Source organism: Clinocottus analis, unplaced genomic scaffold (assembly GCF_023055335.1).
Source record: "Clinocottus analis isolate CAN_PGR_092001 unplaced genomic scaffold, fCliAna1.0.p SCAF_21, whole genome shotgun sequence".
NCBI classification, from domain to species: Eukaryota; Metazoa; Chordata; class Actinopteri; order Perciformes; family Cottidae; genus Clinocottus; species Clinocottus analis.
In genome coordinates, this window is record NW_027175943.1 from 13,801,157 (window position 1) to 13,821,694 (window position 20,538).

Below are 20,538 nucleotides of genomic sequence, written 5' to 3' on the forward strand. Positions count from 1 at the left end.
GCATGTTTGCATTTCTGTTTACATTGATTTCCTAAATTACTACGCTGTACATATCTCTCATCCAAACTATTTATATTGCATTCTATTTAATTTCTATTATTGTATATATCTTTCTTCCCTGTTTTATATTTTATTTAGTCATGTAAACTGCTACTCCGTCAACTAATTTCCCCTTGGGGGTAAATAAAGTACATATTCATTAATTGTATGCAACAGCGCCCCCTGCTGACTCAACTCCACACTGCCGTGCACAAAGTCTCGCACATGCGCAGTTCGACATTGCTGCTTAACATACTCAACCAGTCATTCAGTTCCCTTTCAAGGGTATTAATGGCTAATAACTCTAAATCACTAAGTATGCATGTCACACATGACGCTACCGAGTGTGAAGTTCGCAAAACAACTTTGCCAGAAGTTAATGTCCATATTTTGTGACTACGCATCCCTGCCTCCATCTGTATTGCACTGGCTGTTTTCTGGTCTGCGCCTAAAACACAGTCTTGCGCTAAAGTGGGCCTCGCTGCGCCGTTCACCGGCTAATTAAACGCATCGTTAGACGCGCTACGTTTAGAAAACGCCGTCGCAAAGTGCACTCGCGACGGCGTCCGGGCTCTTAAATAGGGGTGTGTTTGCCCTGCTACAACATTGGTTAGCCGCTTGTCAATGTCCAGTCACGTGGTATCACACGGACGGCCATGTTTCCGAAACACAAACAACAAGAAGAGCAGCGACTAGGAGCCAGCAGACACATACTGATACGCAGCAGCGACCGTTGGAGGAGAGGGGAAAAAATAATAAATAAAATACAGAGCACGACTTTCTGAAAGTACGATTCTGTCGAATGAATACGTTTACAGTGTTTAAAGAGACCAATGCATACGACATATTGGCTGTAGACGCGCCGTGCAGACACCCAGTCTGGTAACGTTAGCTATAAACAGTGAAGGTAAGCCATGGTTCCTCTTTGCAGCTTGTCTTGTAGCTAGCGGGCTAACGGGAGCTAACATGCTAACCTCGGCTCCAGCAGCAGCGGTTTGTATTTATCTGTCGTATATCGAAAAAAGGAAAACAAGCTTTTAGAGTTATTTGTTATGGTTAAAACGTTTGCTGTGTCCGCCATTGTGTTTTGTTTACGTCGCCTTTTAGCCCGAGCTTTACACGACCACGGAGCGGAGGTGGTCGTCCCGCACATTGGCGGAGAAGGCCGGGGAGTCTGATCCCAGCACTCCGCCCCCTCCGCCATCATATCTGGTGTCATTTGAACCTAGAAGCCAAGGCCTTTACGAGCGGAGCGTACCTTTTGTGCTAGCTTAGGTGGCGAGCTGTCCAACCTGTCTCTGTTATGCAACGTAAATGTGAGATTGTGGGTCGCGGGAGCCGTTCAGGCGGTTGATTTGCGTTCGTTCACCCGCGAGTAGATGTGCGGTAATTGGCTTGAAAGGCGAACAACGTAACGATGTGCGCTGCTAATGTAGCTCGCAACCGCTGGCGGTGGCTAACGTCATTTTTTTGTCAATACGTTAGCCATCGGTACGACGAAACAACTGGCCGTGTTGTGAGTTTGTTGAAGTGTGTTATTGGTGTGCGTCGACTGTCTGCTTCGGAGGAGCTTTTCCGTCGGCATTCCCGCAACTTAAACTCGTTGTCCCGCCACATTTCCAGGTGCACAACAGTCACTAATGTCCAAATGCAGGAGACATTTCAATGTTGTGCAGAGGCAACGTTATTGCTGCGTGACCTTGCTTTGAGTTTCGTCGGTACAAAGTTTCAACTTTACACCAAAGATGCCCGATAGTATTTGCATGCTGCGTTTGCGGCCCGGACAGAGGAAAGTTAATAAACTTTGAGCCATACTGTCCGCATGCGGTCTGCAGATGTGCAGCTTCAAGTTAAATGTCCCTAATTGCTGCGGTTCTCCGTCGATTTAATCATTATGATTATTTCAAATCGCCAAGTAATGACAATGTCGTAACGTTTTCTTGTTTTGCTTCCTTTTTTTTAATATATGACAAAGGATTGCAACATGTAGGTGTCACAATGCTCCCCAAATTACCAAACATCCCCTCTTAAGTATGATTACCACTATCAAAAATGTCCCAGATAATTAAAGCATTTACATCTGTAGTTTAAAGAAGTTTATGCAACCAGGTCTGATGGAAATAGTGTGATACAATTCTTGGGCTTTTGGCCATACATATTCATGACAATTATATTTTTTTAAGTTTCAAGTTGACATATCTTCAGTTCACACACACACACACACAAATTGGGCCAACTTCATCTCCATCTGATGCATTTTAAAAACTATATATATATATATATATATATATATATTTATATATATATTTATATATATATTTATATATATATATATATTTATATTTATATATATATATATATTTATATATATATATATATATATATATATATATTTATATATATATTTATATATATATTTATATATATATTTATATATTTATATTTATATATATATATTTATATATTTATATTTATATATATATATTTATATATATATTTATATTTATATATATATATTTATATATATATATTTATATATATATATATATATTTATATATATATATTTATATATATATTTATATATATTTATATATTTATATATATATATATATTTATATATATTTATATATATATATATATATTAGTTACGGTAGTGGATATTGGTCGAGCTACGTAGACTGTCAGAGTACTGCAATCACGTTGTAGTAGTTTTTCAGTCATTGCATAGTGTTAACCGGTTTGCAGCGTGGCATAATAAGTGCAACGCCGGCACCGAACGGCACGACGACTGCCAGCTTCGTTCACAACAACTTTCATAAATCAAATACTGTTGGAATGTATTGGATTTGAAAAAGATTTGATGTAAATAGTGCACCTAAACGAGGACGAGCGCCACCGTTGTGTCAAAAGCTTTTCTCGACATGAGGGGACTTTTCACACAATGCTTTAAAAATAACAACCTGTTTATAGCCAAGAGTGTCATAATGTTTAAAAGTAGGTGTGTGTTTTACTTCCAACCAGAAATGGCTTTTCTTTTGGGCTTGCATCTCTGCACACTGCTGGTAGTTGGTTTGCATACAACTACTGCACAAACAGGCAAGAGGCCGTGTGTCACCTACTGCGGTTAAAAAAAGACCATTGACACGCAGATTCTCAATGCGCTGTATATACGTCCGAAGAATAGTTCTAAAACCTGAATATCTTTTTCATATCTCACATGTCCTAATCAGGAAGTGCTCCATTTAGAATAAGACTCCAATTGGAAATCTCCTAACAGAATATGTTGTTTACTTGACCCATATCAGACTTTGAATATTGTCATATTTGGAATAACATTAGATTATTAGTGTGCATGTTAACATAGTCTGTGTTACATGTGAGGGATGCAGATGTATTCATATTTGCATTAAGTCCAATTAATGCTTTTTTCTTTTTATGAATCATAACTTATCGGACATGAGAAGTTTGAGTTTGCTTTAAACATCAGATTTTAAAAACTGCATATTAATACATAATTTGCATGCGGACTATTAAAAATCCCGGCCTGTTAAACACAATTCTGATCGTCTCACATTGTAGCGTCGTGTCCCACAAAACCCTCAGCAACTGGTCATTTTTGATCAATTTACAAAGTTGGGTACAGCTGATAAAAGTCACCAGAATTTAAAGTCCGTACTATCGATCTAAAGGCCGAAGACATACATGTGAACGTGTGCTTGGTTTGTTTTGACGTCATGGTTTCGACTATTGCCTGATTCATTTTTAGTGCCAGATCGTGTTCCTAAAGTTATATCTCGCAGAGGAAAACACCCTCCTAACGTCTTGCTTGATCAAAGGCGGCCTTAATTAAAATGCCTTTTTTTTAAATTTTACTGATCCTCTCCTTAGATTATCCTACAAAGCCCAGCGACCTGGAACACGTTGCTCTGAACAACAACATAAGCGAATGCTCGCCGGCGCTCATGAAACATAATCTGTGTCATCGCTTTGGACGGCACATCTTGAATTCAGCTCGGCGAGATCGGGTCCGTCAGAGAGCCGTGCGCGTGGAATGTGACGACTGCTGTGAATGTCGTGCCGTTGAGGAAATGTCTAGGTTTTAAAGCGACTGCATCTACCGTCGTAAACATTGGTATAAGTTGTGACTAATGCTAACGGCCAGGTTGTCAATGTGCGCTCTGCAAGCCCCCGTTGTACGTCACGATTAACATTTCTGAACGCGGACATGGCTTAGTGGCGTAAATACAACCGCAAAGAAGATGTAAATGTTTAAATAAGAGGATCCTACGTGTACCTTTGTGTCATACACACATGCTAACAGTATATGAGCGTTGAAATTCGTTTTTTCTCGCCGTACGCTACGGGTTCATCGGTGGCATTGCGTGTCGCGGCGACACCGGAAAAATCAAACCACATTGTTTTCCTATCACAATGCAGGCGGACTGCCAAGCTGTGATTATGAATCTTGCCAACAGCTAATTTATTAAGTGTACAGTTGTGACATTGTTATTTGTCTTGTAATGATTTGATTGATCTGATCTCCTCTCTCCAACTCTGCTTCATTTCCAGTGGTGCAAAGGGAGGAGGACAGGATATAAAGGAGTTACCTGGAGGGTCTCCGTCAATCCACATTTCAGTTGGAGCGAGAGAAAAAGGCACGGAGGGAGAGAGAGGGACAAAAGAAAAGAGGAGTGCGAGTCGCCTACTGCTCTCGGCAGCTGTTCCAGCAGCCGGTTTCAGTGTTTTTTTGGCTGTTGATTCGTTCCTGCGTTACTTTTTTTGATGAATCAATTGATATTTTTAACTTTAATGTGAGCTATAACTGCTGTAAAAAAGAAAGAAAGAAAGAAAAGAAAACATTAATACTAGCAAGAGTGTTTTATTTTGTTCCATTGTTAATTTCCAAGGTTCTTTTTTTTGTTTATTTTTTTATGTTCATCGACCCCTTTTCGGCTGTGAGTAGCAGGAGCTTCCATTCTCCAAACTATAGTCGAACCCCCTTCCTTATCTAGTTAGGACCTGATAACCTGGTATTCCTCAAGCACCTGAAACTGGCAGCTATTCTCTTTGTGTCTGTGTGTTTGGGGAGCTCTGTGACCACAGCTTAAGCACCACTCAGCCTTCTAGTCACCTAAGCCTAACTAAAGCCAGCCAGCCCAAGCCGGGTCCAGCCCAGTCCAGCCTGCTCCGATCATCTGGACAGGGTGAGGGCGCGCTCTTGTTTCAACATGGCCTCCAGGTCGCATCTTCTCCTGAAAATGAAAACTGAAATGTTATATCTTCTCTCTCAGATACTCAGTTCTGTGTGGACGTGAGGAATATGACTGCTGAGACTCTAAACTTCGGCCCAGAATGGTAACTGATCTCATTTCTCTCCTTTTTATTTCTGCAACATTTGTAAATATACAGAGTATAAGTATCTCCTGATTGTTTCTCCTCAAGAATATATGTTTTTTTCTGCTGCATATTAAGCTTTTTAAGTTGTGATCAAGTTCAATGTGTGTGTTATTGCTGACTTGGCTCAATATGTACTTGACTTGCTTGTTGTGGAGCTTTTGACCTTATTGCCTTTTCTTCACCAGCAGATATTTCTCCAATTTATAAACGTGTAGGTGTTCAAATTGACATTATTGTGAGCTTTTTCCTTCTTGAATGTGTCCATTACATTTAATGCCAATTTGCTCTCGTGATAAGGTCATTCTTTGTGTGTTTACAAAATATTTTAGGCACTTTGTAAACACAATTATTAACCAAGAGAATAATGGTCGGACCAATTGATCATGTAAAATAATAATTATCAACCCACATTGCATGGTCCTTGGGGCTAAGACGTGTTTATTTGTACACAATGTGGATCCATCTATCCAGCAAATAACTACAACTGCCCTCATGGCTGCCTCGCTCTCAGTCTGAAGTTGTTGTGTTCAGTGGCAGCTTTTAAAGACTGTTTCTCTGGTTATCACCGACTGTGGGAAGGCGGTTGGCCTGAGGTCAGAGTGGAGGTATCGCTGTCCATCTCTCCGTCAGTCCCTCTGATGTTTCTCCTCCGCCTCTTCAAGCGAACGCTTGCGTTGGGATTATCGCGTGGGAGGGGGCGTAGCCTTCAGTTTGCTCGCGCTCAATCTGCTAACAGCCTGTGACTGCTGTGTGCATTCTTGGTGCGGTGCCAGCTTTGCACAGTATTTCTCCCTTTTTGCACATCTGCAGCTGCTTTGCTCTCGGCGGCCCTTCCCTCGCCCACTTTCACCCAGCGGCCGGTTCAAGTGCTCACCACGTCCAGCTGTCTGCCCAGCGTGTTTACAAGTCTCTTAATGCCTGTTGGCTTTGCAAAAAATGATGTCGACCAGTTGAGGTTTAGTTGGTGAGGAGGCCGGTCCGTGTGGTAGACTTCAGAGTGAAGGCATTGTGTTTCAAACCTCGCGTTCATGTTCACCGTTATGGCACCAACCTTTGCTCTTGAAGAGCACAAAGGATTGTGAATGTATGGATTGAAGTGTGGAAGAGCCTGTTAGGATTCATGTTGTGTCCTGTTTGAGGGGAGGCAGAAAAAAGGTAGAGGTGAATGCAAACATATTTCTTAGTATCTCCCCCACTGGCTTGTTTCCTCAGCTCTCTTCTCATTCATATTCCTCGCTGCACCACTTATTTTTATCCTCTTTGATACGCCACCAACTGGTCTTTTATGATTCCTTCCTTTACCTCTTACCTCCCTCCATACCTCTTGAGAGCTCCATGTGGTTTTGATGTGAGGCTGCGAGTCAATGACCTGTTTTGTCGAGGCACGTCAATGGAGCCATTGTTAAACAGCAGGCCTTGGAATCTGGGCTGCTCGTAATGGCTTTAAAAAAAAAAATGAAATCTTGAGATTGGAAAGCTAATATATCATCTGTGTTGAGCCAAGTGTGTTCAGAGGGACCTGCATAGTGGACCCGGTGCAAGGAATTTACACCGTGTTATTCATAAGAGATTTCCCTTCATTTTTCTTCCCTCTCACAGGCTCCGTGCACTGTCCAGTGGGGGGAGTGTGACTTCCCCCCCTCCTTCCCCCGCCATGCCAAAGTACAAGCTGGCCGAGTACCGCTACGGCCGAGAGGAGATGTTAGCACTTTATATCAAAGACAACAAGGTTGGTGGGGAAGCTTCTCTCTCGGGGCCGAAGAAGCGCCTTTTAAACGTTTAGCAATGTTGAGGAAGTCGTTGGTGCTAAAAGTGCTCATGCACGCTCTCCACACACGCGTGCAGATTGCTTTTGAACCACCGCTGACTTCCCCAGCTGCAGAATGAAACCTGTCAGTTATTCATATCACGGTATTTGGTACGTTTCTGGCACCAAAGCATTCTTTTTGAGTAAACACATTTATTTATTGACTGAAGTTTTTCACCTACATTCCCCTGGGTCCTAAGTCCCTCCATGTTTATGTTCTTATCACCCTCTATGTGCCAACGCACATTTATAACCAACACCACACAGTAATCAGCGTTGTACACGTGTCTAGTTGTACTAGTGCATCTCTGGTGTCTCGTCGTTCCTCCTGAGTTTCTTCTTGTTGTGATAGTGGGCGAGCTGTACCCAGAATGCAGTTCGGCGGTGTCATTTTATAAATGTACAATCATTGGTGTTTCAGAATGTTTATGTGTTGTTGTGTCATGGTGTTCAAATAGCCTTAGTTGTGGGTTATTAATTGTTAGAAAGTTATAACCATGACAAAAGTAGCTGCCTTCCAAAGAGCAGAGGTATGACGGTATATGAAAAGTTCATACCGTATGGAAATTTGAAGCCGGTATACCGCCCAGCCCGATATATATCGGTTGCTTTTTGAAGTCATGAAGAGGAATAAAATGGTATTAAGATATTTTTTTTCATCTGAAAGCCCATTGTTGTTGTTTCAGGTCCCAGAGGACATGCAGGATAAGGAGTTTGCTGCTATTCTGCAAGACGAGCCCATGCAGCCGCTGGCACTGGTGCCACTCACCGAGGAGGAGCAGGTCCGTCCTCTAACACACCTGCACACGGCGAGCCCTTTGAGCTCGCCGTGTGATTTCTCATAAGCGAAACAACCGGCGTTTGAATGCTGTTCTGTTGGTTAACGAATACGTCTGTGAGCTCACATTGCTCACATTCCTCCCTTCTGCTCTTTCCATTCTTTCTCTATCTCCCTCCCTCCTTCTCTCTGCAGAGGAACTTCTCCATGTCTGTGAACAGTGTGGCTGTGCTGAGGCTCATGGGAAAAGGGGTGGGCGGGGCCGCCCCAGCTGGAGTGGTCCGAGGACGAGGGGCCGCACGAGGCGGTCGAGGTAAAAACTAATAACAACAACAACAACAACAACTCCCAGACACCCATTAGGCAACACGTATAGAGCGGCATTGATTCGGCCTCTTGTGCTCAAACTAACACGAGTCCAACAGCAACAGAAACGCTGCCCAAAAAACCCCTTGGCTGGAAGTACAATGGCTGTCATCCAGGGATAGTAACAGTTTATTCAAGCCGACCAATGAAGTGTTTATTTCCCCCTTTTCTTCCACCATCTTGATGCAGCACACTTCCTCTTGGCCCGGCTGCACACAGCCCTGCTTTTGTCCAGCCACACCTGTCTAAAAAAGGTCCGTGCTCGTGAACTCACCTTGTGACTCACGCAGCACACGAGCGGCCAACGTAAACACCGGCCGTCCGGTTCAGGAAAGGCCGAGGAAACAGATTGGAAGAGCGGTGCCGGCTGGTTTTCATGAATTTGTGTGCGCACGTGCCGGTTGTTTGTTTCCATCTGCAGCTCCAAGACGAGCGTTGAATTATTGGGCCGATAGTGAACGAGAGAGAGCACACTTGACTGCATGGTGAAGCCACATGTTCTCTCATTCAGATGATGATGATGATGGTATTAAATAAACACCTTCCTCTCCGTGTGTACATAACCAGGACGAGGTCGCGGAGAAGGTGGATTCTACCAAAGAAGTATTGAAGAACCGGAGGTGGGTTTCGGACGCAGCGTCCGAGAGATACACCGCAGCCAGAGCTGGGACGACCGGTAAGAAAGACCCGGCACGCTCCGAGGTTTAAATATGTCACGGCCGCTTTGGAGTTTATTTTCTCACTGTCGCAGACGTCTTCTCGTCTCTGCCGAGGCCGAACTAAAGTATCTGCACGTCGTTTAGCTTCTCCAGTTGTCCGTGGTGATGAGATTGAAGTTTTTGTCCATATTTCTGTGAGATGAAAACGACTTCATCAGGGTTCACACGGCCATGGAGAACCTGGAACTGTGCTGGAACAATAAAATGGTTATTTCCAGGCCTGGAAAATCCCCAAAAGTTGTGTGAAAGTCCTGTAAATGTGTTATATTCAAGTGTTCATGGCGTTCATCTACGCTGAGCTTGAAATAATTAATATGCTTTTAAAAGAAAAACATCAGCAGCATACATACAGGCGTCTATATAAATGTTTATTCTTTTAATCAAACTATTGTCTCATTCATTTGAGTCATTTAAGGTTTACTGTATGCTTTGAATCCTCATTGTTAGTTTAAATACTACATTTTATCACTTTTTACTGTTTACACACACATTTCACACAATGTCTGATCATGGACATTTGGTTTAAAGTCATGGAAAATTTGGTTTAAATTTATGGGAAATTTGTTTAAATTCATGGGAATTTGTTTAAATTCGTGGAAATTTGGTGTTAAAGTCATGAAAATGTGTTTTAAAGTCATGAAAATGTGTTTTAAAGTCATAAAAATGTGTTTTAAAGTCATGAAAATGTGTTTTAAAGTCATGGAAACTAGGTTAGAAGTCATGGGAATCCCTTGTCCATAGTGTGTATGAACCTGCCGGTGCCATGCGCTCGGTTTCCCTCTCTCTTCATCGCTCAGCATCTCGGTTCTCTCTCCTTTCCTTCAGGGGCGAGCGCCGGTTCGAGAAGCCGGTGCGGCGGGAGGTGGCGCGTCCCGGCTTTGAAGAGGCCGTCGCTCCCGTGGTCGCCGGGAGGAAGGAGTTCACGAGGGCCGACAGCGACAACTGGCGCATCCTCCGGGAGGAGCAGCAGGAGGAGGAGGAGGGGGCGGAGCCGGGCACCAACTGGAGGCTGACGGGACTCCGCAGGGATGGTACGAGAAACTCAGACATTCGTTTGTTAAAGGCAAAGTGTGTGTGTGTGTCAAAATGGCATTTTCATGGTGCAGAGAAGTGCTGCGATACAGTTATTATTCTACAGGATAAAGACAGGTGGAACAGGCGGTGCAACGGATCATAAAACGCACGGTGTGGATCGGATCCGCTCAAACAGAACTTTTAGAGATCCCTGATACTATTTGCTGATCACTGATGATCCATGTTGGCAGACACAGTTCCCTTTTGTTGTTTGACGATAGTAACTGGTCTACAAGCTCCATTGCACCGCTCCAAAGTCAACCATGAAACATCCTAAATGTTATCATTTAGCTTTGTTATAGTCATCTATAGTTCTTTATGAAGACACACAATTCAAATATAAGTATTTGTATCGCTTGAAACTCGCTTGAAATCATAATTTAGGATAGGAATATGAACATTTTTGCTTCTACATTTGTCTTGTATATATTGCATTGTGGCTTTGCTTATTGTATTGTGATAATTGACTGATTAAAACACACAAACAAACACAGTAACAGCTGTTACACCACCAGCTGGGACCCTTTAAATCTGTCTAGGTGGTGGAAGATTTTATATACATCAGTATCCTGAGTAGAAGAAAATGATTAAGATAAAATAAGATAATCCTTTATTAGTCCCTCAGTGGGGAAATTGCAGGATTACAGCAGCACTGCTCACAAGTAAATACAGATAAAAATCAAAAAAATGACAGTAAGAAGAATTTGAAAGATACAGATGGAATAGAAATCTGCATAAAAGTACTTAAACATAGTGGATGTTGCATTCATGTTGTGACTGTGCAACAGATTGAAGCTAAAGAAAAGATGTAGCGACACCCAGTGGCAGTGAAGTGAATCCTCAGTCAGCTTGTAGCTGAACTTTAAAGCCTCCACAGTTTGAGGACAGTCGGGTTAAAAGACCACGAGCTTTGTTCTTTTCCTTACACTCTCAGTAGGTGAGCTGTAACAGATCCAACACATAACCACACGATCGTCCAGTCAGCTGCTGTCATTGAGCAATGTGCATCTCCTGAAACCTTCATCCTGTACCCTTTTTTTTAATACTTTACATTTGTGACTCCAGTCCAGTTTGACACTGATGGCAACCCATTTCTTTTGGGGTTGTCAGATGGTGGTCCTCGCTCAGCAGGCTGGCGGGAACACACCGGCCCGGAGAGCCGACGTCGGAAGTTCGATTTCGATTTCCGGGACTCCGACGGCGTCCACGTCGGCGGAGGCCGGCGGCGAGCGGGCAGCGAGGGACCGGGCGACGACCGGGACGGGCTGCCGGAGTGGTGCACGGACGACGAGGACGGGGAGATGGGCACGTTCGACTCCTCTGGAGCGTTCATGACCATGAAGGTGAGTTCTTCATTCATCTTGTTTCTGTACACACATATATTATAATACACATATTCACAATGTGCTGGAACACCTGGGACATGTTGTATTTCAGATAGTATGTGCATCAGAGCAGGGTCCTCACAGTCATTGAAAACCTGTATAAGTCATGGAATTTAAAAATGGTTGCGTAAAAGTAATGTAAATGTTATATTCATATGTTGAACTTTGGTTAAAAGTCATGGAAATGTGGTTTATAATCATGGAAATGTGGTTTATAATCATGGAAATTTGGTTGAAAGTCATGGAAATTTGGTTTATAGTCATGGAAATGTGGTTTATAATCATGGAAATTTGGTTTATGGTCATGGAAAGTTGGTTCAAAGTCATAGAAATTTGGTTTATAGTCATGGAAATTGGGTTAAAAGTCATTGAAATTTAGTTTATAGTCATGGAAATTTGGTTTATAATATGGAAATTTGGTTTTTAGTCATAGAAATCATTGGTCAAAATGCATATGAACCCTGTCAGACTCGACCCTCATCACTATTTGTTCCACTCTTAATTTCCACTTTTTCTTTGGGTCAAAAGGGTGGGAAGGACATAATCCTGGAGGAGGAGTTTGAGTTCAAGGGCATAGACGAGGAGGAGGAGGAGGAAGAGGAGGAGGACCGCTTCGCTGACATTGAGAGGAACAGTGCTGAAGGAGACAAAGACAAGGGTGAGGAAAGACGCCTCTTCAGTTCATGACTTTGAAATGCTTCTTGAGTATGTCGGCGGTTCTGTTCTGCGTCCTGCATGTGCAGAACAGAACCGGCTCCGTGTCCGTGCAGTTGAAGTTATTCACGCTGGTGGCGCCTCACTTCCTTTCCTTCGCTCCGTCCTCTCAGAGAGTAAAGAAGCGAGCTCCGCTGCAGGCGATGGAGAGACGAAGCGGGCCACGCCCTCCTCCTCCCCCCCCGCTCTCCGGCACTGCTCCCCTCCCTGCCTGGAGCCGCGGCCCGGCAACGCCGGCCCGGCGCCGGACAACCTGCAGCTGAACAACAGCCACCTGGTGATGGCCAGCAGCGCCAGCGAAGGTACGCCTGCTGCACACGTGCACTGAGGGAGCAGCGTTATCGTGTCATATATATCATATATACACACACACACACACACACACACACACACACACACACACACACACACACACACACACACACACACACACACACACAGTTTACTGCCTTCACTCAAACGTTTAGCTCCTCTGAGTCTCTGGCTCTGTAACTTTAGAGCTTCTGGATTCTTGCATTGAGCCAAGCTCTTCAAGTCTCAGGACTATTTGTGTGTGTGTGTGTGTGTGCGTGCGTGTGCGTGCGTGTGCGTGTGTGTGGTGTGTGGAAGGAAATTCAGCCATATTGATATTTTGGTTTGATACACAATATGTTTAGTCCCAGTCACTTAATATCTTGTTTACTGAACCCGCTGTTCCTGCCGTGTCAGATACAGAGCCAGTAACACACACACACACACTCACACACACACACACACACACACCCTAAACCTTCTTGTTTTTGTGTCAGACATGGTGACTGTCGGGGGCTTCAAGGTCCAGCTGAGCTCCGGCTCCTCCGCTCTGCCTCCTCCACCTCCTTGCTCTGCTGCTCCTCTGCTCCCTCCACCCGGAGGGGACGCGGAGGACGATGAGGGCATGAAGCACCTGCAGCAGGTAGGAACCCCCAGAACCTCCAGAACCACCAGAACCTCCATCTGAATCTAGTCCATGAGCTGTATGTGTCATGGTGTAACGCCACACCCGTCTTGTGTGCACACGCAGGAGGCAGAAAAGATGGTGGCATCGCTGCAGGACACTTCTTTGGAGGAGGAGTGCTTCACCCAGGCGCTGCAGCAGCAGGACAGCAGGAACACGGCGGCCGCTCTGCCGCTGTCGCACGAGGCCGCCATGAAGTGGTTCTACAAGGACCCGCAGGGGGAGATCCAGGGTAGATTCATGAGACGCTGGTCCACGCACTGCACACAGGATTCATCCATATTGAAAGGAGCGACGCGAAGGGGTTTGCTTTGTAGACTCATCTCTTCATCTCTCTCTCTCGGCGTCCAGGTCCGTTCACCACCGTGGAGATGTGCGAGTGGTTCCAGGCGGGCTACTTCACCATGACCCTGCTGGTGAAGCGGGGCTGCGACGAGGGCTTCCAGCCGCTGGGCGACGTCATCAAGATGTGGGGCCGCGTGCCCTTCGCCCCCGGCCCCTCGCCGCCGCCGCTGCTGGTGAGACAGCAGCCGCCGACGCAGCGCTCGCAGCCCGCCCGCTCCGTGAGCCAGAGCGCCGCCAACGTGGAGGACGGGGAGGGGAGGATGCAGAGGAGAGGGAAGATCGACAGGCAGATTACGGTAAAATGATGATTCATTTCGTTTTTCTTGAGCGATTTCTGCAAATGAATGAAGCAGAACAGAGTTTCCAAACCTGCATCCCCTGCTGGAATATAGCTCTGCAGATAGTGTCACATGTTTTCCTGAGCACCTACGGACGTGGCACAGTTTCAGATGTGTGCATCTTTTAGGATATGCACAATTCTTGTTTGGTCCGTTTGTAGCGTATCTGTCGAGCGCAGTCTGCGGTTGTAACTCAAAGACAAATTCCCTGCGAGCAATTCTCTCTCAGCCATCTCTCACCCTACATGGACATGTCTTTGTGTTGGTGTCTTGACTTTGAGTAATGACATGGTAATCGTCTTCAGGGAAACCTGGACCCGGATCGCCTGAAAAAGCAACAGGAGATGGCAACAGCTCTTTATCAGCAGCTCCAGCAGCAGCAGCTATACCAGCTCATCAACAGGTAGACGTCTGTCTTGACTCCTCCTAGCTTCTGCAACTTTCACAGCGGCTTCTTCTTCCAGTGTTTGACTTTGCTTTGCTGGTTCCAGGTGCAGCGAGCAGGGTATCATGCCTTCGATGAACAGGTCGATGTCAGTGCCAGATACAGGGTCCATGTGGGACATGCAAACCTCAGCTTCACAGTCGTCAGGTGCGTTTTCCACACTGCGACCTGCTGGTGAGCCACAGCGCGTGCACCCGATTGTGCCAAATTTAATTCCAATGTTTGTGTCCGTGTAGGCGGTGAAACCAGTCTTTGGGACATAACAATGAATCCTTCTACTCAGGGTCCAACTCTCGAACAGCTTCAGAAGGTGGGCTCATCTCGTGACGCAAAACCAGATTATCGTGGTGTATTTTATTTTAATCTGTGCCTTTTTAAACCCAATCTGACTCCCGGTGTTTTCCCCCTTCAGCTCCAGCAGGAGAGGAGAGACGCTGAACTCAGGGCGAAGCGGGAAGAGGAGGAGCAGCGCAAGAGGAGGGAGGAGAAGAGGAGGCTGCAGGAGGAGCAGAAGAGGAGGGAGGAGGAGGAGCTCTTCAGACGCAAGCAGGTGAGTTGAAGGACCGACGCTGTTGCCTCGGGCTCCAAATGTTTAACCTTTTATGTTGCATGAAGATGAAAGAGCTCTGAACGACCTCTTTCCAACGTGTTTCCCTCTGTTTCGCTGCAGTGTCGTCAGCAGCAGGAGCTGATCATGAAGTTGCTCCAGCAGACCCCCCAGCAGCAGGGCCCCGGGGCCAGCGGCTCAGGCTGGAGCGGCTCTCCCTCCTCCGGGCTGTCCGGGAAGTCCGGGAAGCCGCCGGCTCTGGCTCTGCTGGAGATGCAGCAGGAGGCGGAGCGGCTCCTGAAGCAGCAGCAGCAGCAGAGGGCGCAGCAGAGGGAGCGCGTGAGTGGATGGACCCGTTTTCTGAAATTTCAATCGGAAAGCTTTCCGTAGAAAAAGACCCTCGTCAACGCTTATCTATCTCTACTTTTTGTTTCTCCAGCACTCCGCCCTGTCGATGGGGAGCTCCTCCATGGGCGGGCAGTGGGCGGACGGCGTGAGCATGTGGGGCGGGCCCGGCAGCATGGAGGGCAAAGGTGGCAGCGTGAGCTCGTCGGGCAGCATGGGCATGTGGGACGAGGCGGTGAAGAACCAGGCCGGCCTTCGCGGCAACAGCAACAACAACATGGGCTTGAAGAACAGCCGCAGCAGCCCATCGCTCAGGTACACGGAGCAGATGGTGTATGCGCACCAAAGCCATGTTTTTCCCACACCTCACGGCGGCAGACATTGTTGTTTTTCGCGGTTTAACGCACTGAAGGCTCACTGAACCCGTGTTTCCTGCAGCGAGCAGTACATGATGCGCCGCAAGAGGACGGAGGATGAGGAGAAGCTGCTGAAGCTGCTGCAGGGCATGAAGCCTCAGGACGGCTTCACGACCTGGTGTGAACAGATGCTGCACGCTCTCAACACCTCCGTCACCAACTCCTCCCCCTCTCTGGATGGTAGGCCTTTGCACCCTACACTTGGATTCCAAGTAAACTGATTTCAACACATTTCCCCCTCGCTAATCATTCCAACCCTTCGTCTTTCTTCAGTCGCCACAATTGTGTCCTACCTGAAGGAGGTGGAGTCTCCCTATGCAGTGCTGGACTTCATCCGGTCCTACCTAGGGGACACAGTGGAAGCCAAAGAGTTCGCCAAACAGTTTCTGGAGCGACGTGCCAAACAGAAAGCCAACCAACAGAGACAGCAGCAGCAGGTAGGCTGGAGCTCCACCCGCCTGTCTTCTTTTGTTTGTGAGGACCGTGCATGTCTAAAACGTTCCCTGTTGGCCGCCCGGACATAAAAATACATCTAACAAAATATTTAGAACCATGGCGAGGGATGTGCTGATGTACATCTTGAGTGACACATCTGGGAAATGGTTCCTGTCAAGAAGAGGGAAGAAAAGAGCATAATTGTGTTTTTATATAAAAGGTCAGATTAAAAATGGAGGCGCCTTTTTGAAGTGTGCTATTTAAATTCATACGTCCCTCCTCTTCCCCCTCTTTATGTATCCCAGTTATCAAAGGAAGTGGCTGGATTGAACATGAACTTCCCTCTGCAGGTAAATGCAGATTGTTCTGTACGTGCACACACTGATGGAGTTGTTTCCATGCCTCCCGCTGCTGTTTGTTCAATTGTGGACTTGTTGCTGAATGTCACACCCGGGCGCCTGAAACACAAGTCCACATGTTGACCATCCTGCAGGAGAACGCGGCCCCTCAGGGGAAACCATGAGAACTCCCAATACGCACACACAGCAACTAGACAGCATCACTGTCCAAGTGCAAGACTGATGTTTAAGTTAGCAGTCAAGACAGAGAAAGCATTAGCGGTTACTGAAGGCTGCGACCTAAGAACGTCTCTCATTTCAGGGTCGTAGCTTTAAAGATGGCGTCTCCATTGAGAATGTCTGGACTATCATGTGTAGGATTGTCTTTATTTTTCTTTTCTTTCTCCTCCTTTCAGGAATCAATGCGAGGCATGAACCCCAGCACCCTGCAGTCCATGTTTCAAGCCAACCACATGGGCAAGGCTGGTCTGTACGACAACCAGGGGGGGAAGATGAAGAAGAAACAGCCCATGATGCTGCACTCTGACCCCAGCATCTTAGGTACGCGGCCTCGCCGCCATTTAACCTTTTGCAAACCGTGCGCGAAAATCCTCCTGCTCCAATTTTAAGTCCCAGCATGCCCCATTCAGACAATCTTTTAGCATAAAAAACGTAATATTTTTCCTTTTTTTTTTAACCGAACGACCGTTTTTCTTGACTGAAGCTCCTTCCTAACAGACCAAGACTTTGTTTTATTGTGATTTTTGTTTTAGATTCTGATTCTTTAGGTCCTAATCTTTCCATAAAGGTGTCTTATTGACGCTCCAGGAGGCTTTTTTGGGGAATCTGGCTCATATCATGCTGGATGTTCATAGTTACCATCAACATATCTTTTAAAAGTGATTTTTTTTATTTTTTATGTCTGAGGTGTATTTACTGAGCGTACACCTCGGTGAATCGATGCAAACAGGCGGCCGAACAAATGTGATATTGCCAAAAGAGAAAGCCGATGCCATCCATACGGTTTCCATGTCATTCTGTAGAGGAAAGAGATGATTTTAAAACGTTTAAACATTGTGACGTGTGCATGTTGCCTCCTCGGCTCGGATGCTCTCTACAATTGATTATTACTCAGGACAAGAGCGTAAATGTAATTTGTAAACTTTGTCATGAGTTAGTTTCTCCCTGACATTAGTTCAGCAGAGGGCTCTTCTTCTCAACTAGTTTCTGGCTTGCGTCTCCTTCATCCTCTGCCGATCCTCCTCTGATCTCTCTCCCCCCTCCTCCCCCCTCCTCCCCCCTGCAGGGTACTCATTCCACAACACGGGCGAGTGTCTGAGCCTGAATGAGATGGAGATGGTGGAGGATTACTGATGTGACGCAGCGCAGCAGCAATAGCTACCTGAGGCCTTCTGTCTTTTAATCAGACAAACCTGATGACGAATGTGCACTGCTGGGGGAACTGGGGGCGGGGTGGGGGGTGGTGGGGGTAGGAAGGGGGGAGCGTGAGGGCATGTGCAGGGTGTGGAGGCGCCTGGATCTGCGCCTTCCACTCTTTCCTTCTCTCTAGCAAGACAAACAAAAGGGCTCCCTGCTGCACCAGTTGATCACTTGAGCAGAGGAGAGAGGGGGGGCGATACAAAAGGAAGATGGGTATCCTCTGGCACTCAAAAGATTAAGCACCTTATATTGAACTAATGCACTTTATTGAGATGGGATTTGAATATTATTTTTTTGTTCATGTGTGTGTGTGTGTGTGTGTGTGAGCGTGTTGGGAATCAGTGCGCACAGCCAGTCCGTGTGCACACACACACGGTGTGCGTGCGTCACAACTGGAAGGCGGCGGCGGCGCTGGCGGCGGCGGCGGCGGGCGAATGGTCGGGCTGTGAGGTTTTCAAAGTCAGGGGGACCTTTTTAGTTGAAACCGTATCAGAGAGCAAATCCTTTTCTCGAAAGACAAACACTGTTGATATTTCTCTTGTTTAGCTTTTCTTTTTTTTCTTTTTTTACATTTATATAAAAAGTAAAGCTATTGAAAAAATGGATTATAAAAAAACTTGAAGATTTGCACTTGCCTAAAAAAAGAAAAACAAAAACAACAAAAAAAATCAAACAAATGGGGTTAGTTCTAGAAGTGAATATTTTTGTGAATGTGTTGGTGCGACTGTGAGAACGCCTGATGGTTTGTGTCAGTAATATACCAGTCTGCACAAGTGTTTCATTTCTTTTCATTCTTTTGTTGCTTACCAAGACGTATGAAACATAAGAGGCCATTTTTGTCTTTTGTTTTGTTTTTGTTCAGATGGTAATTTTGTATTCTCATGTTAAGAGAGTGTGTGTGTCTGTGTGTGTTTGTGTGTCCATGTGTGTCCCTTCTCCAAACAGGGACTTGATCTGTACGAGTGACGAGATGTTTTGAATGAATGAATGAGAGAGAGACAGAGAGAGAGAGAGAGAGAGAGGAGGCAATTGCACAACACATCCTTTCTCTCACCAGCTCTTCATCCCCAGATTGACAAAATTAGAAATGCATACATTTGTAAATGTTAGCTTTGCGCTCATCACACGATGACCACCACTGGTTTATTTCCCTTAGCCTCCCCCTGCAGGGGGAGCTGCCTCTGGGCCTGTGAGGCCAAGCAGGCAGGGCGAATCATGAGGGACATTACTGTGTGTGCATCACAATGAGACTGTGTGTGTGTGTGGGTGTGTGTGTGTGGGTGCGCATGTTCATTTTCAGTTCATAGAAATGAGTTTAAGACTACAGGTACTCATTTTTTTCTGAATACATGTGCTGTTTTTGTATGCGTATGAATGCACATTTGTGCCTAAGAACTTGGATCGGGTGCGTGGCCATTGAGACATTAACTCTTCTTCGAGAGCGAGTGTGACGTGCGTCAGTGCTCAGCACAGTGTATGTACAAGCGAGCGTGAGTTTCTATATCGTCAATATTTCTAGTTCAGTCTAGGGGTGATCCATCGGAAGGTTAGTCCAGTCTGTCGTCCTGGGGGTGTGATCACGTTGCCTTTTGTCAGCTCTCGAACTTGTGAATGAAAGGTGTCGAGTTGCTGACTGAAAAAAATACAAAACAGCATCTTAATGTGCACGTGCACAGAGCGGTGCATGAAATGTTAGCATATTGTGTTACTCATTCGTTGTTGCAATTTGATAATGACGAGTTTTCTTTTTTTAATGAAAAATATATATGAATATATACATTATATACAAAGTTTAAAAAGTATTTGGACTAAGATAATGAGCACTTGGGGCTGCTATTTTTTTGTTGTGTGTTTAAAATTTTCTTTTCCTTAATTTTTTTTTTTTCATTTTTGTTTCATTATCGCCATGTGAAGTGTGTGTATTACTTCTTAAGAAAATATTGAATGTATTCCAAAAAAAAATGACAAGAAACCCGTGCTGATACCAGATTTATTTTTTTTTTCCTCTGAAGATTTCAAAAATGGAAACAAAATACAAAAAAGCTTCAAAGAATTTAGCGAGAACTTTAAAAAAAAAACACAAAAAACACAAAAAAAAAGACAGTTGAGAGGAAGAAGAAGAAGAAGAAGAAACCTCTGGATGGAAACAGTTGAACACACTGCCTCTACAATCCTGGTCGTACAAATGGTGACTAAGAATTAAAAGAAAGGACTCTTTCTATTCCAGACTGGAGCTTTTGGTTGTTTACAAACCACATGGATATCTGTGGGTGCAGTTTTTATTTTCATTTTCTTTCCCACGGAAGACGGGTGGGGTTTGCAAAGTGCGCTTCTGCCATATGGACATTGAGTGGTGTTTTTATTTCTTTTTTTTTGTTGTTTTTTTTGAGGAAGAGTGGCAGGTATCACAAGAACATGGACAAGATCCTCCGACTGGACCTTCTGTGTGTGTGTGTGTGTGTGTGTGTGTGGTTGTGGATCCTGAGACTTGATGATCAACCATGGAGCGGAGGCGGGAAAAATCAAGGATGGGCTCTGTTTTTTTTTGTGTTTTTTTTTTTTTTTGTGGTGGAGAACGGAGCGCAGGGCCGCTTTAACCCCTCGAGGGAACTGACTGAGAGGGTTTCACGCGA

General features: G+C 45.3%; 1 protein-coding gene across 3 annotated transcripts; it reads left to right on the forward strand.

Annotated features, from left to right (window-relative positions):
- The first annotated feature begins 698 nt into the window (after window positions 1–698).
- Window positions 699–17,919, forward strand: gigyf1a (GRB10 interacting GYF protein 1a). Of its 3 annotated transcripts, none has more exons than XM_068588030.1 (25): window positions 699–946; window positions 4,610–5,244; window positions 5,332–5,395; window positions 7,037–7,166; window positions 7,931–8,026; window positions 8,218–8,335; window positions 8,956–9,064; window positions 9,933–10,138; window positions 11,247–11,524; window positions 12,095–12,224; window positions 12,394–12,582; window positions 13,069–13,214; window positions 13,323–13,488; window positions 13,608–13,897; window positions 14,245–14,342; window positions 14,431–14,531; window positions 14,621–14,694; window positions 14,797–14,934; window positions 15,055–15,270; window positions 15,371–15,591; window positions 15,715–15,872; window positions 15,966–16,129; window positions 16,433–16,477; window positions 16,882–17,026; window positions 17,772–17,919. In XM_068588030.1, the coding sequence occupies exons 3-25, from the start codon at window positions 5,361–5,363 to the stop codon at window positions 17,837–17,839; spliced, it is 3,321 nt and encodes a 1,106-aa protein (XP_068444131.1). In that variant the 5' UTR covers window positions 699–946; window positions 4,610–5,244; window positions 5,332–5,360; the 3' UTR covers window positions 17,840–17,919. The 3 variants fall into 3 exon arrangements, with proteins under 3 accessions (XP_068444131.1, XP_068444133.1, XP_068444132.1); XM_068588032.1 differs by having other exon boundaries at window positions 11,292–11,524; XM_068588031.1 differs by lacking the exon at window positions 16,433–16,477.
- The last annotated feature ends 2,619 nt before the right edge of the window (window positions 17,920–20,538 follow it).

Coding starts and splice junctions, on each gene's coding strand:
- gigyf1a (XM_068588030.1), top strand. CDS start 5,361: ATGACTGCTGAGACTCTAAACTTCGGCCCAGAATG. Junction 8,027..8,217: donor CACTCACCGAGGAGGAGCAG/GTCCGTCCTCTA, acceptor TTCTCTCTGCAG/AGGAACTTCTCCATGTCTGT. Junction 15,271..15,370: donor GGGCGCAGCAGAGGGAGCGC/GTGAGTGGATGG, acceptor TTGTTTCTCCAG/CACTCCGCCCTGTCGATGGG.